We start from the raw sequence: 15,949 nt of genomic DNA on the forward strand, positions 1-15,949 counted from the left end.
GAGATCTTAAACATTTCTGCATCTAGATTTTAGGCCCCTATTTTTAATTGTCCTCACCAATTGCGGTCCTTTTCTGTGCTTAGTTGGCGGCTCATTTGGCTGATGCAGAAATGAAAGCTTTGCTGTGACCGAGTTGCTCATCAACTATCCACTAGTAGTAGTAATAGTAGCTTAATTCGTACCTGTTCCAGTAATTGCATCTTGATGTAGGAGCGTGCTCCTCATAAAAGAACATGCATTAACTTGTGTCGACTGAAGAATCGAAGTGCACTACATGAATGCCATGATAGTCCATTTCCAGTTCACATCAGAAACATCCCAGGTTTATCATGCATAAGAAAGTACAGCAGAGCTGGATACCAAAGTTAACGCGCCCACGCATCAAGCAAAGGGACACAGAACACCAAGTTTGGGCATTGAGGGTTTAATCAGGTTACGAATCAAAATGGAAACATGCAGCGCAGCACCAGCAAACTACACTGACAACGATCAGAAACTACGGCTATCAATCAGTAGATGAAGTGGCCGAAACTACAGTGCAAAACACTTGGCAAGACTAGGTTTCATGAGCATCAAGCGAGATCGTCTTCTTCTTAATCATCAATGGAACAATCAGCAGGGACCTTGCTCTTGAGTCTACGGGCTCTCGCTCTTTGGAGCAGCGACTTCCTTGTCGAGACGGGAAACCTCTGAATGGCACTGATATGTAACTAATCCCAGCAATGAAACCGTGATAATTTGGAACCACCCGAGCTGCTTTAGTCCAGCCTCAACTTTCTCAATCCTTCTGAGTTGATGATCCATAACCTTAGCCACTTGGCAATCCTCCACATACTTGTATTCCTGCAAAAACACACTACGTCATGTGGTCTGAAATTGAGAGCAATAAGGATCACTCAACAGCATGCATCTAGGGGCTTGACAGAAACAAACTCAGGGTATTCTCAAAAGAAACATAAGTCAGGGTTGGCAGAATGGTCCACTCCAGTTCTAGCTTCAGGAACGTTTGGATTTTCAAGAATGACCAGGGCTAGCTATGTTTACCTACAGTTAGCTGATCCCACACCCATGGGCTTCCTGCTGCAGTTGGACAATGAGCTGATGGTGACATGGAGCTGTTATTTTGCAGGTTATTAGCTATGCACAGAATGTAGCAACTTGCACGGCTGAGTTCAACTCACTTTTAGCAATTTTTCAATTTTTAAGTGTTGATTTAGAAATACTTAATAAATGTAACTATATGGCCTGGACCACTGGAAGCAGTTAGAAGACAAGAGAGAAGGTTAGCAGCCTCTGCATGATGCCACGATATACTCCTTCCGATCACAAAAGAACATCGTTTTAGAGTGCGAGTCAACACACGTTAACTTTGACCATAAATATCATTTACGATATAGGTTTTGAACATATGAAAATGATATATCCTAGTTTCTCATAACACATGTAATATCATATTGATTTTGAAGAGTTCAAAACAACTTTCTTTTGTGACTGGAGGGAGTACACCAGATACTATGAGGATAAGCAGCAACAAGAAAAACTTGTGATGGCACATGGGCACAGCACTATCACACCTAAATAGTGAACAATGTGGACCAAACACTGAAAAAGGTAATCATTGATTCAGTATGAGCTGGATGTTATAGAAACCTTCTTTGCATGGAAAATGCAAGCCTATACCGGACTGTTCTTTGCTTCTAATTGCCAGGTGATCAACAAAATAGCAGAAAGGGATTATCTGAGTGCATGCCATGTATGATGGATGTTCAAGAGACCAAGAAACTCATAGATAAATTTGAAATAGTGGGGGGAGGATTTTCAGTGGTCTCCTTTGTTTAGAAGTAAAATATGACAATTTTCTCGTTAATAACATTATTCATGGCTTCCAAAAATGGCCTAACCGAAACCATACAAACCAAGTACAACAATTTTAACACATACCGCAAGGCGATTGTATCCACACACAATCCCATTTCCATAAGCCATCCGTTCCAAATTAATGGCAGGTAGAACCATGGTCGTCTGACTGACGCCTCTGGGCTCTGGTGGTTCATGCTTAAGGCCAATGGCATCAGACAAGCTCCAATATGCATATTTTAGTTGGGTTTGTGGAGATTGGTGCTTGCTCCTTTTTTTAACCAAGTGCATGCATCGGTCTATCACTCAACATGCATGGTGATTGCAAATTCTATGCAAACCACACGTTTATTGGCATTAGTTTCCAACGCATATTATAAAATCACTGGCTTTGGATCAAATGTAACAAGCGGTGGCTAATTACGCCCAAACAGCTTTTCCTACAAGGACTAACACTAAGACAAAAAGCACAGGCTTGGATGGATCTGTGGTTACCTGACCAGAAGAATACCCATCAGAAGAATACTCATCAGAAGAATACTCCTCAGAAGAATACACACGGCGGCGGCGGGGTGAAACATATGCGCGGCGGGGCACAAAGAGGGGAAGTGGAGATGCACGGTGAAGGGCAGGGACGCCAGCGGCAGGGGTGGCGGTAGCAGTGGCTCCCTGTAAGCGGAACATTTCTCGGTTAATTAGCGGCTTCAGAATTCAGTCAATATGTAGAACACACCTCAGAATTCAGTGAGTAGTGGCACTAAATGTGGCCACCTTGAAACCTTACCGTGGTGGAGCCGTAGCGGCGTACCAGAGAGGGTACCTGGAGCGGGGAGGCGCCGCGAGCAGGGCGCACGGCGGCGTATCCTCCCTGCGAAAAAGTGCAATTTCGGTCAGCAAGCAAGCAGCAGCAGCGGAGCAAGCTTACGGAAGGTGAAACGGCGAAGAGGTCGAGGTCGCTGCTTACCCCGGCGGAGCAGTAGCGGCGGACAACGGAGGGCGCCTGGATCGACGGAGCGGGCGCGCCGCGCGTGGCGGCGTGGAGGGTGGAGGCGGCGCCACCGCCCTGGGAGCAAGAAATTTTTAGGGGGGGTTGGGGAGGGGTTTTGGTCGGGTGATCACCGCGAAACGCGACGCGAGGAGGCGGCGGGGGGGATGGCTCATACCTTGGCGCAGGGTCCAGGGGACGAGTACGGCAGGAGGCGGGCCACCGGCGAAGAGGCAGCGTGGCGGCGGCGGAGGGCGGCGCGGAGCGCGGCGGCCATGGCGTCGCCGCGAGGGTTTTGGGTTTGCTCGCGTCTCGTCTCCACCCACTCCGGTGAAGCGTACGAAGGAAGCGTCTGTGGACTGCGTGTAGTGCAATGAATGGAAGAAGGCAATAAGCCAAGGGAGTCTTTATGGGCCGGGCCGGGCCTGGCTCAGTGTTGGAAATGTAAAGGAAAGCCACTGAAAGCAAAATGCTTTCAGTTTTTTTTTTTTGGAGAAACAAAATGCTTTCATGTTTGTGTGCCATTACTAGAAACTTATATTGCTCATCTAATAAAGTTTATACAAAATGCTTTCTTGTATTTGGGTTGATGAACCCCCTGGCTATGTTCTGAATCATCTGGCAAATGATGTAACAATTTTATCATATCAATAAAGCTAGCCGAATAGCATTCCCCCCTCCCCCCCAAAAAAAAAAGTTTATATGGAATCATGCAGCACTAATCATGGGATTGCTATTATATCAAAAAAAAAATCATGAGATTTTCAGTGTAAGAATGCAGTTTGCATTTGACCGAAGAGCTAAGCTAGAATACATAATTTCAGATTGGAGAACCCAGATTAATACGCCAGAAATTGGAAAATTGTTTTTGGACATTAGTAGTGTCGGTCACACTCTTCATTTTTACGCTATATTTTGATATTTTCCCGATCTCTGTGTTGGATCTGACGTGTAACACTAAATCTTGGACATACACTTTCTTCCCTATCCATTTTCCCTCTTATATATCATGAGGTATTACGGGCATTGCAAAATTGTTTATCAGATATTGAAGTTTTCTTTTGTATAGTTGTGCCAACCAATATTAATAACATCAATCAGAACAATTCCCGTATCATTTTTCTAAGCTTTTAGATCATTCCATCGTGGCTTGCATGCAACACTACGAAAAAGTAGTTGCTGTGATTGTCCAAATTATGAGGCTTAAGGTCGTGTGTTTGGAAAAATTAAGGAGATTGGGTTAATTACTTGTATTTACACTCAACAAGAATTGCCCCATGGACTCTTGGAGGGTTGAAATGAGAATTTGACAATTGGAATTATTTCTTCATCTACGTACGTTCCAGGAGATCAGTGACCTTGTTGAAACTAAAAGGGCACTGTTTTTGTTTATTGGACTCCAGTCGCAAGTTCGATAATATATAACATACGTTTTATTTGACGCTCTCTCGAGTTAAAATCACATATGAGCACGCGTGCCACATGTACACACCAAAAAATGGAAGAAAATTTTAATGCTTTTCCATGCTGAATTGAGAGAATTATTCCTGAACAATGAAAGAGAGCGATGGCGCGTGTTTATATTTCGCTATGTAGTCAGGACTGTGTTGCTTTTATGTTGCTCAAACTCAGTACATTTTCTGCTTCAAAAAACAAAAATGTTGTGGCCATTACAAGAGTTTAAATAGTACCAGTACATACAGGTGGCATCTAGCAAACATGCCAGTAAGTGGTTCCCACCAACCATTTTCCTACGTGGAGGATAGCAACAACGTGCCCGTAAAGTGTTGAAAATGTCATACTGCACCGACTTTCCAGTCCAACTCAGCACAGACAAATTCAGAAACATTGTCATCACACACACAAAAATCAGAAAGAAAAAGAGAAAGAACCCTCCAGTCCACCAACCAAATGAAGTGGCATATATCCTTACTCAGAACCAACGGCCAGGATATCACCACAATCCACATCGAACGGTCCAAGAACAACCACATCACCAATGTGCAAATTAGGCAGCTGTCTAACACACTCAATATTTTTTCTAAAGGAAAATTAATTAATGAAAAAAATATATCACCAATGAATTAAAGTCAAACTTTTTTTAAGCAAGCTGGCAGCTAGCCTAGCACACTCTCCATCATCTTCTCCAAAAACACACTCAAAAACTCTATATAAAGAAGCATGCGCCCCTCTCCATTATCTTCTCTCTTCCTCCATTTCCCTCCCATTATTTTGTGTTAAGCTTGTTCGTTAGTGGTGGTGGCGTTCTTGCTGGATCATCAATGGCGCGGATGGGGATCAGCAAGGGAGGCAGCGGCAAGGAGGCGAAGAAGCCGCCGCTGCTGCTGGGGCGATTCGAGGTCGGGAAGCTGCTGGGGCAGGGCAACTTCGCCAAGGTGTACCACGCGCGCAACGTGGCCACCGGCGAGGAGGTGGCGATCAAGGTGATGGAGAAGGAGAAGATCTTCAAGTCGGGGCTCACGGCGCACATCAAGCGGGAGATCGCCGTGCTCCGGCGCGTCCGCCACCCGCACATCGTGCAGCTGTACGAGGTGATGGCCACCAAGCTCCGGATCTACTTCGTCATGGAGTACGTCCGCGGCGGCGAGCTGTTCGCGCGCGTGGCGCGGGGGCGGCTGCCCGAGGCCGACGCGCGGCGCTACTTCCAGCAGCTGGTGTCCGCCGTCGCGTTCTGCCACGCGCGCGGGGTGTTCCACCGCGACATCAAGCCGGAGAACCTCCTCGTCGACGACGCCGGCGACCTCAAGGTGTCCGACTTCGGGCTCTCCGCGGTGGCGGACGGGATGCGGCGCGACGGGCTGTTCCACACGTTCTGCGGCACGCCGGCGTACGTCGCGCCGGAGGTGCTGTCGCGCCGCGGGTACGACGCCGCCGGGGCCGACCTCTGGTCCTGCGGCGTCGTGCTCTTCGTCCTCATGGCCGGCTACCTCCCCTTCCAGGACCGCAACCTCGCCGGCATGTACCGCAAGATCCACAAGGGCGACTTCCGCTGCCCCAAGTGGTTCTCGCCGGAGCTCATCCGCCTCCTCCGCGGCGTCCTCGTCACCAACCCGCAGCGCCGCGCCACCGCCGAGGGGATCATGGAGAACGAGTGGTTCAAGATCGGCTTCCGCCGCTTCTCCTTCCGCGTCGAGGACGACCGCACCTTCACCTGCTTCGAACTTGACGACGACGCCGCCGTCGACGCGCCCACCTCGCCGCCGGACACGCCGCGGACAGTGGACGGCGGCGACGTCGGCGCTGCTCCGACGCGACCAAGAAAAGCCGGGAGCCTGACGTCGTGCGACTCGGCGCCGTCGTTGCTGGAAGGGAGATTCGGGCTGGGAGGGAGCTCGCGGCGGCGGTCGAGCCTGAACGCGTTCGACATCATCTCCTTCTCCCCGGGGTTCGACCTCTCAGGACTGTTCGATCAGGACGACGGCGGCGGCGCCGGCGCCGGCAGCATCCCGGAGCAGCAGAAACACACGGCGAGGTTCGTGTCGGCGGCGCCGGTGGAGGTGATCGTGGCGACGCTGGAGGCGGCCGCGGCGGCGGCGGGCATGGCGGTGCGGGAGAGGGAGGACGGGTCGATCAGCATGGAGGGGACACGCGAGGGCGAGCACGGCGCGCTGGCGGTGGCCGCGGAGATCTACGAGCTCACGCCGGAGCTGGTGGTGGTGGAGGTGCGGCGGAAGGCCGGCGGCGCCGCCGAGTACGAGGAGTTCTTCCGGGCGCGGCTCAAGCCAAGCCTCCGCGAGCTCGTCTGCGACGACCGGCCATGCCCGGAGGACTCCGGCGAGCTCTCCCGGAGCCTTTGACCGTCGCCGGCACACGACACGTACGGCGTGCATGCATTGCACGTTCCTAGCTTGTCCATATGTACGTAGAAATTTATGTACGTACATATATACGCACGTATGCGAGGAAGTATATATATACGTGTATATATACACGACAAAATAATTGATTTTGCAATGAGAAATGTGTTTCTGTGTGTAGAGTAGTATAGTACTCCTAATTAATTATTTAATTTGAGTGTTAGGAGACCACATGTATATTTATAGCTCTGTAAACCATGAGATTTGTTGTTGTTGATGTGTTCACCGTGTATTTGGAGATGGAAATGCAATCGATTCATTCGTGACAAAACACAATATTCATTGACATTTTTTTTTCAAGTTTGCATGATTTATGAAAGAGTCAGATATGAAAAATGGAAATAGTTATGAGTGTCAGAGTGTTACACAAGGACTAGTGAATCATAAATTCATAATGCTGTTTATTTTGGGAAATTAATGCCAGAATGTGATGCAGCAGCAGCTTCAACTGCAGAGACAATAAAACCTAGAAAAGAAAAGAACCCAAAAAAATGTTTTTTCTTTGAGAGAGAGAGAAGAGAACCCAAAAATATTGGTGGTGCACAACCTCTCAGTTTCGGGACAGCTATCAAAACGATGTTAAAGAAAAAACTTAATTGCAAAGTTTCAATATTTTTTTAGCTTCACATCAAGGCCAAAGCATATGGACCAAGAATTAATTTTTCAGTTTATCAAACTGTCCATTGATTAAACAATCTTGACGAAGCAGCCAGAAGATCACTGTCTTTATGTTTGTCCGTTACACGTTGGCTCAAATTTGACATTTCTGGTCACCAAAATCTCCCATATTTTGGCTTTGTTTACCTGATTCTCCGCTAAACTCCTGTTGCGTCTGCACACGTACGTACTGTCACGGAAGAAGAGAAATCCGTTACGTAATTTGTCGAGAAAAAACAGGACAGATGTTAACATTTAACGTGGCCAATCACTATTATATGGCGAATTACGTCGGGGATTCAAATATTTTAACGGAAAAATTAAGATACAGTTCGGACTTTGAGCTGCCACTGCCCACTGGAGTGGTGTATTGTCCAACAAGTACGCTTGATCTGCCCTTGTTTCTTGGCTAGTGGCTAGCCAGCAGGGTTGCATTTTTAAATGGGTTCATTTTCTGATTTTTCATGGATTGGTCACTTGGTTACTACTCGTAGTAGCAACTTCTGGAACTGGATGAAGTAGATGAGGTTAGGTTGGTGCCTGCGTTTTTTATATTACAAAAAAGAAAGAGAGAGAGAGAGAGAGAGAGAGAGAGGGGAAAACTGCGCACACATCGGGACTTTGCGCTGAGAAGGCCGCTCGAGTTGATTCTACTTCAAGAATTTGAAGGGTGAGCTTGCAATTTTACATTGCTATACTTAGGCATCGAAGGAATAGAGGAATTTTGTGGAAAATTTTTGGGGAATTGAAGAAATTTATATGTAAATTCCTATAATTTTAAGGAGACATCGTCAAATTTTGAAACTACTTTAGAAGATAGTTATATAAATAATTATAATAAATCAAATTAAGTTTTTAAATATAATGAAACCAATGAATTTCTCTATTTTGTAATAATAATGTTATCTCTTTTTTAAATGTACAACTTTTAAATGTACGACGTTGTTAACTTTCGAACATGGCATTTCCTCGTTTATCTTATTCAAAAATTACATAAGTATCATTTAATTTTTACTTTAAATTATATTTTATATATTTATACTAATTTTGTGAACAAAATAAATAATCAAACATTGTCACCAAAAAGCCAACAATGTCATGCAATTAAAAAAAAGGAGGGAGTAATATCTTTTCAGGCCCATGTAGCAATGTACTACTCTATGCATTAGGAAGCCCAATACCCAAATTTAACAGGAATAAGTTCACTTTACGTCCCTCTATTTGTCGCTCAGTCCGATTTTCGTCCCTGAACCACAAAACCGGGTACAACCCGTCCCCAAACTTATGAAAACAGGACACATAAGGTCCTAAGGCAGTTTGGATAGCGGTTTTGGCTAACGTGGTGCCTACGTGGCTGGTTTGACTAGGTCTCAGTCCCACGTGGCATTGACATGACGCATACGTGGCAATTATATGTAGGAAAAATAATAAAAACCGTAGGCCCACATGTCAGCTACACACAAAAAAATAATTTAAAAATGGTAGGGCCCACGTGGCGTCCCACATGTCAGTCTCACCTCTCTTCTTCCTCATCCTCACTCATCTCTTCTTCTCTCTCCCTCTCTACTTTCCTCTTCCCGACCTCGGCGAGGCGGCGCCCTCGGCCACCTCACGCGCCACCGCCGCACTCCACCTCCAAGCCGCCGCCTTCCTCTCCCCTCCTCCCCCACCCTCGCCGCCACCGGTCCCGGTCATCTTGGTGGTGTGTTGATGGCGTCGTCGCGCATCCCAACCGGCCTTCGGCTGGACTTGGAGATGGTGAAGGCGGTGGCGCCGCCCGGTGGTGCGGCGGCGGCACATTCCTCAATCGACTGCGGACGGCAACCTTGGTGAGGTGGGGAGGAGGCGGCAGGGAAGCCGGCCGCGTGGTGCTCCTCTCGCCCGCCGGCCGCCGCTCCTCTCTTTCACCGCCGTGTGCCGCTCCTCTCGTTCCGACCACCACCACAACTCCTCGCCCGTGCACCGGAAGGAGGGAAAAGAAAATGCGGCGGTGAATCGCTGCTCGAGCTCGTCAATGGCGGACGACGGAGGTGGATTCGGGGAAAACCCGTCGCCGACGTCAGCGCCTGATTGCACCACCTACTGTTTGCGTCCATGGCCGCCGCCTTGACCAACGCGCGCCAAGCGGCGGCGGCAACGGCGACAACCCCTTGCCGGGATAAAGAGCCCCCGCCGTCGCTCCCCCCCGCCCCGCAGATGCTCCGCTTCCACCCGCCGCCCCTCTGCTCCCCCGGCGCCCGCGCCCGCCGTTGCTCCGCCCACCGCCCCGCCGATGCTTCGCTTCCACCCGCCGCCCTCTGCTCCCCTAGCGCCCGGCGCCCGCCGTCGCTCTGCCCACCTCTCCGCCGACGCTCGTCTTCCACCCACCGCCCCTCTGCTCCCCCGGCGCCCTACGCCCGCCGTCCCTCCGCCTGCCGCCCCGCCGACGCTCCGTTTCCACCCGTTGCCCCTCTGCTCCGCCTGGCGCTTGGCGCCCGCCATCGCTCCACCCACCACTCTGCGCTGCCCCACCGTCGCTTGCCCTTTTGCAGTGTAGGGGGGAGAGAGAGAGTGGGGTAGAGGGATGATATGTGGGACCACATGGGCCCCACTTTTTATTTTTGTGTGTAGCTGACATGTGGGTCCCACGGTTTTTATTATTTTTTCGGATCCAATTGACACATAAGCGCCACGGTCAATGCCACGTATGTGCCACGTCATCCAAAACCGGCCACAATACTGCCGTGGGACCTCTTGTGCACGGTTTTGTAAGTTGAGGGATGTGTTGTATCCGGTTTTCTGGACTAAGGATGAAAATCAGACTAGGCGACAAATTTAGGGACCTAGAGTGAACTTATTCCAATTTAACACGTGTCTCCTTAGTAGTATGTACTAATGGGCCTGAAGCCCACATGGCCCATAGTCGGATGGTTACTTCCACTTCCACAGGAGCCGAGAGACGAAGCCCAGTTTGAGATTCCCCTCGGCCGAATCCATCTACTCCGGCGAGCCGCCGACCACCATGGCCGCCCCCGCCGGCGAGGCCTCCTCCAAGCTCCTCCGCTTCCTCTGCTTCGTCGGCGCCGGAGGTACGCCGTCCTTCCCTCTCCCCGCGTACATTCGCGCGCGCTAATCAGACGCTCTGACCATTTGGTGGTTGCTGCCCGCGTCTCTTCGTCGTCTCCAGTGATCTGCACCAAGGCCATCAACACGTACCGCGACTACGAGCGCAAGCAGGAGGCCTCCGCCGCGGCCGCCGCAGCGGCGGCGGCGGTGGTAGCGGCCGACCCCGCTCCGGCGACCGCCGCGAAGCCCTGAGGAGGCCCCGTCTTCGCTGGTTAGGGATTTTGGGGTGATGCTGGACACTCCTATAGGGGGAAGACGATAGCTCTGCTGTTTGTAACGTGTCATGAATCTTTGATAACATAATTCGTCGGGAATAACATTTTCTTTTGCCATGTGATTTGATACCGCAAATGCTTTGAGGTTGATTTTGCCAACTCGACTGTGGTATGATAATATTAGCACTTCTCTTTCCTACGGAGTCATGAATTGTGTTCATTGTTCCATTGTTCTTTAGCTTTTAATGGTACAAAAAAAAATGCCAGTGCTGTTTTCTTCAGTGTTCTGATTCACTGTTCTGCTATTTCAATGTGGAGGATAATTTATCAAACCATTGATATTGACTGATAAAAATTGATTTATAGTGCTCTTGCAGTTAGGCCTTTTGTATATCCATGTTGCCTGATAGTTAGTTAGATACTTAGGTTTCATTCAGCTCAGGGCCACTTATATGGGTAAGGTGTAACTTGGTGTCTCAAAGAAGGATTCTGCATTTGAAGAGTTTACTCCTAATAATCTGTATATGTATGAAGAGATTTGCTAAGTAGGATATCCTTTTGTCTGCCCTTTGCTCATCATTACCATATTCCATGATGACAGGGCTTGAATTTTCAGGCAACTGGGATTTCTTGATATGTAAGGGTTCCATAATTTATCTAACTATGCATCAATCACATGATGGAAGAAACTTTCAGATCCTTGCTTTAGTATATTCTTTCAGCAGTTATGGTGAATTTCAGAGGATAATGGAAATAATCTTGTCAGCTTAAGTGGTTTTGTTTATTTTAGGTGAACAACTTGGTAAATTGCACCATTTTATATCCTTTTCTTGTTTAATCTTGGTTCTACTGAATTCTGAAGTAACATGTAATTGTTAAAGCCAGATAATTAGTCCAGCATCCTCGGAATATTCTTTTCTACACATCAATATTTTTTCTTTCTTTCTTTCATATGTCAGTATTCCATTTTGAACATCAAAACGACTAGGAAGTGCTCAACTCACAAGATGACATCCTGGAATGCTTTGGTGGGTCTTACTTATCCTTCATTTTGTCCTCTCTGACAATTTTCCCATGTCAGTTACCATTTCATTCTTGTCATTAACAGATTTCTTTACTGTCATTAATGGATTTCTTTACCCTATTAAGTTTCAATTTCCTAAATGCTGTTTTCTGCAGGTGATGGTATGTTTGTCCCAAAGCAACAAATAAAAACTAAAAGAATGCTGTTGTCAATCTCCCTGTTTCTATTGGTGAAAGAACAGGAGATCCATGTAGACAAACTGCTACTATACAAGGAAAACTGGCAAAAATTATCATCAAAGAGCCCTAAGCCTGATGCTCAAGTGAGAATACTCTCAGGCTCAGCACTTTGATGAAAGGGAAAAGGAGAGAGGAAAATGGATTGTTACTGCATCTCTTATGAGGTTGCACTTAAATGGCATGTCTCGAGATTGACTTAGAGGACTGAGTCAGAGTTGATGACTGTGCCAGTGATGGATGCTCTGACTGACCATCCCAGCAGATGTCCCTGAGAGAAGGTCTTAGGCCCTTGTTGCAGAATTTTTCGTACTCCAACGTGTCCCCTGCAGACTTCTTCACCTCAACAACAAAGAAGGATGGTGTCACTTCAAAGATCTCCGCATCGATCGCGAGCTGCCCTTTCCTCCCTTCTTTGGATCCCTGGAGCTTCACCAGTCCGTCCTGCTTCTTCACCTTGAAGCTCTCTGTCTCAGCAATCTGCTCTAGCTTTGACACTATTGCTGATGCTGGTTTTTGTGTCATGAACCGTGAGTCTGCCTTCTGCTCTTTGTCGTTCTCAAACAGGCCTGACAGATCAAATCCTTTGGAGAGGGAGATGATGTCAAATGCATTCAAGCTCACTGGCTTCAAAGAGCTTGCTGGTTCTTTTGCCTTGCCTTCATTGTCCTTGTGATCAGCACTGAAAGCAGTATGGACATCCTTGAGGTTGTTTGATTCATTTGGCTGTGATAGCATCACTGCTGGTTTGTACCCCTTCTTGAACCATGGATGCTCAACTAGCTTCTCAACGGTGATCCTAGTGTTTGGATTTGGATCAAGCAGCCTGGACAGAAGCCTTCGGACATCAGTAGTGAACCACTGTGGGAACTTGACATCACCTTTGCTTATCTTCCGGTACATCTCCATTAGATTTGAGTCATGGAATGGGAGGTAGCCAGCAAGCAGAACAAAGAGTATGACACCGCAAGACCATATGTCTGCTTTTGCTCCATCATAGCCCCTCTTATTGATTATCTCTGGTGCAACATATGCAGGTGTGCCACACGTCGTGTGGAGCAGCCCGTCCTGCTTCTGACACTCCTTGAAGGCGCTCAGCCCAAAGTCCGACACTTTGAGGTTGCCATTCTCGTCGACGAGGAGGTTCTCTGGCTTGAGGTCTCGGTGGTAGACACCGCGGCTGTGACAGAAGTCCACAGCCCCTATCAACTGCTGGAAGTACTTCCTCGCAGCATCCTCCTTGAGTCGCCCCCTGGCTACCCTGCTGAAGAGCTCACCACCCCGGACATACTCCATTGCAAAGTATATCTTGCTCTTGCTGGCCATGACCTCGTGCAGCTGGACGATGTTGGGGTGGCGAACGAGGCGCATGATGGAGATCTCTCGCTTGATCTGGTCAATCATGCCGACACGCAATACCTTTTCCTTGTCAATGACCTTGATGGCGACGCTCTGGTTGGATGCAAGGTTCCGTGCATGGTACACCTTGGCGAAGGTGCCTTGCCCGAGCATGCGGCCGAGCTCATACCGGTTCATGAGGATGGACGCCTTCTTCTCCATCCTGCTGGATTCTTCAGGGATTCTTCAGTGCAAAAGAAGCAAATGGGGGGATTTGTTTACAAGCGCCTACTCTGCGCCACTTCAGGCCTCCTTCCTCCCTCCCTGATCCATGTAATGGAAGGGTGAGATGGAGGAGAGGTGAAGGGCGAGAGTGCGCGCTGTGTTTGGGAAAATCCAAGACACGATTGGTGTATTTGGGATCCTCCTAGGAGGAAGGAGAAAAAGAGAGAGATAGTTCTATGGTGGCTAGTGCTTCCCTTGTGACATGAGGCTGGGGCTCACTTCTCTGGAGATGGAAGAGGAGGCCTAAAAATAGGCCAGGTGTTTGTGTTGAGCGGCTGTAGTTTTGTATGCTATTTGTAGGATCAGTGGTGCGCTCTAAATTCATCCATGTTACACCTTTACATCCTCTATGTAGTTAATACATGTGTCTTTCATGATGGGGATCTGCAAAATGAATTATGTGAACTGTGATTGAATTGCATCTATCATTGGTTTCTTTCAGATATGAAATGGATGAGGTGTTATCTCTACGATCTACTTGTGGCAATTGATAGCGTGTTCTGGGTGCAGCTGCAGGCACCGTATCATTCAGCTGCATGTGGCAAACCTAATAACATGGCATCACCCTGCATGTTACTTTTAGATTTTCTTTTAAGAGCTGCATGTGTCAAGATATGTTTCTGCATCCTCTTGAAACAAAAAAAATAAGTTCTGCAGAGTTTGGCTGTCATTAAAGACCTTAACCTAACTCTAGTGTTATGTGCACATGACTAATACCAAACCTTGCTCACTCAGTTTTGTCAGTGTATTTGTATCATATTGTGTCTATCAAAGTTACTTTATCTGTTTCATATTATAATATATTTTGGATTTTGAATAGATTTATATTTCATTTGTTTCATATTATAATATGTTTTGGATTTTGAATAGATTTATATATGGATCTACGTATATACTTTACATATGTATCTAAATTCATATAGATGTTAATGAATCTAACACGAAAGATAGAGATGCCAAGACATCTTGTAAGGTGGACGGGGGAGTACATATTTGAAACCAATCATGCACTGTGCTGAATTCGAAACTTTTTTTTTTCATTTTTTGTGAGAAGAACTCGTCAGGGTGTACGAGCCAAGGTAGGCCTCACGGTTAGGTTGCCAGTTTGCCACAAACGTCAAGGTTCTCGCAGGATACACGCGGTGAGCGAAAATGGGACATTTGGTTGGCTGTAAATTGGCACAGATGAATTCAGAAAATGCAGCTTTCTACTAGTCACCTTCAGATATTTAGCTAGCTTCCAATCCGTCCCATTCTGGCGTTCTCTGAACACGATTATCGTGTACATGAGACCCTTCATTACCTTCAGAAATAGGTAGATGAATTAAGTAAATAATTAACAAGTTTTAGCCGTAGAATATGTCACAGCTTGCTGGCTTGCCAAAGGCCACAGTTCAAGCAATGCTAAATCCACTTATATCAAGAGCACAGGCTATTTGCATGACTAATTTACAGGGAGCCAGATACTCATCTGCATGTGACTTTTCGGAGGCTTTTAAGTTAAGTTTGACAGATTACACCTGTCACATCAAGAAAATCGATTTGGCATGATCGGTTTAAATTTGACAGATGCAGATTATGTATTATTGGTATATGATTAACATGATTATGTGGGATAGACGGATAAGAAAAGAACAGGCGTTCAATCTTATTTGGCAACAGTTAGATATAAATTGCATTAATTTGAATTGGAACAGGTATCTCTGTCAGAGTAAACTTCATTCAGTTAAGTCATGCAAATAATTGAAACTGTACCATCCAGAGAGTATTACTACTACATCTTTGCTAGGACAAGTAGCTGAACTTTTCTTTGATTACCCAATCAACAACTACTTGTTCTTCAATAGTTAAAGAAAAAAAAAACAGTATGCACACTTTTTATCAATCATGTACGGGATGATTACAAACCCCTAAAATCTCTACTTTTTTTTATGAGTAAATTTCACAAAACTGCAGATACTTTGATCAAACTATCACAAAACTAAATCATTAATCTGTTACAGTTATACGTCAGGGTCGTTCCATGTGGCAAACATGCGGTTTATATGATCTGTCACAAGTTGTACCTGAACTCAGACATCCAAAAATCTGAAATTTCTCAAAATTAACATGAATTTTGTGATGGAACCACGTAGCTTTCTGAATAATTGTACCTGATTTCCATGAGCAACAAAGACAGGTAAGAAAGCCGGAGCCATGCATTGGTTAGGGAATTTGCCAGACACTGGATTAGCATTATTGGTATTGGTGAAACAGTCGTGAGCAGCATGCAAATACTAGTGTATGCTGGTTATTCAGAAATTTAAAAACTTCAAATATTGGTGTCAAGTGCTTTTGCCTTCTTTAGGAGACAGTTTGTAGTATCTTGT

At 46.8% G+C, this 15,949-nt stretch overlaps 3 protein-coding genes across 3 annotated transcripts; 1 reads left to right on the forward strand and 2 right to left on the reverse strand.

The window, feature by feature from the left end:
• Positions 1–205: 205 nt before the first annotated feature.
• On the reverse strand, positions 206–3,190 carry LOC127768686 (uncharacterized). Its single transcript, XM_052294318.1, has 5 exons — positions 3,021–3,190; positions 2,822–2,920; positions 2,642–2,725; positions 2,353–2,526; positions 206–843 (listed from the first exon to the last, which is right to left on the reverse strand). The coding sequence occupies exons 1-5, from the start codon at positions 3,117–3,119 to the stop codon at positions 637–639; spliced, it is 663 nt and encodes a 220-aa protein (XP_052150278.1). The 5' UTR covers positions 3,120–3,190; the 3' UTR covers positions 206–636.
• Positions 3,191–5,048: 1,858 nt separating this feature from the next.
• On the forward strand, positions 5,049–6,977 carry LOC127780214 (putative CBL-interacting protein kinase 13). Its single transcript, XM_052307154.1, has one exon. It carries the CDS (start codon positions 5,125–5,127, stop codon positions 6,658–6,660), a length of 1,536 nt encoding a protein of 511 aa, XP_052163114.1. The 5' UTR covers positions 5,049–5,124; the 3' UTR covers positions 6,661–6,977.
• A 4,944-nt stretch (positions 6,978–11,921) lies between these two features.
• Positions 11,922–13,859, reverse strand: LOC127780225 (CBL-interacting protein kinase 5). The gene has a single exon (XM_052307159.1). It carries the CDS (start codon positions 13,515–13,517, stop codon positions 12,132–12,134), a length of 1,386 nt encoding a protein of 461 aa, XP_052163119.1. The 5' UTR covers positions 13,518–13,859; the 3' UTR covers positions 11,922–12,131.
• Between the last annotated feature and the right edge of the window lie 2,090 nt (positions 13,860–15,949).

This window comes from Oryza glaberrima, chromosome 1 (assembly GCF_000147395.1).
Source record: "Oryza glaberrima chromosome 1, OglaRS2, whole genome shotgun sequence".
Lineage (NCBI taxonomy): Eukaryota > Viridiplantae > Streptophyta > Magnoliopsida > Poales > Poaceae > Oryza > Oryza glaberrima.

What these genes read in the sequence shown, in the direction of transcription:
- LOC127768686 (XM_052294318.1), bottom strand. Translation starts at nt 3,119, where the DNA reads ATGGCCGCCGCGCTCCGCGCCGCCCTCCGCCGCCGCCACGCTGCCTCT. An exon ending in GCCGCTACTGCTCCGCCGGG is followed by an intron (nt 2,726 to 2,821) that starts GTAAGCAGCGAC and finishes ACTTTTTCGCAG; the next exon opens with GGAGGATACGCCGCCGTGCG. An exon ending in ATGGGTATTCTTCTGGTCAG is followed by an intron (nt 844 to 2,352) that starts GTAACCACAGAT and finishes GTGTTTTTGCAG; the next exon opens with GAATACAAGTATGTGGAGGA.
- LOC127780214 (XM_052307154.1), top strand. Translation starts at nt 5,125, where the DNA reads ATGGCGCGGATGGGGATCAGCAAGGGAGGCAGCGGCAAGGAGGCGAAG.
- LOC127780225 (XM_052307159.1), bottom strand. Translation starts at nt 13,517, where the DNA reads ATGGAGAAGAAGGCGTCCATCCTCATGAACCGGTATGAGCTCGGCCGC.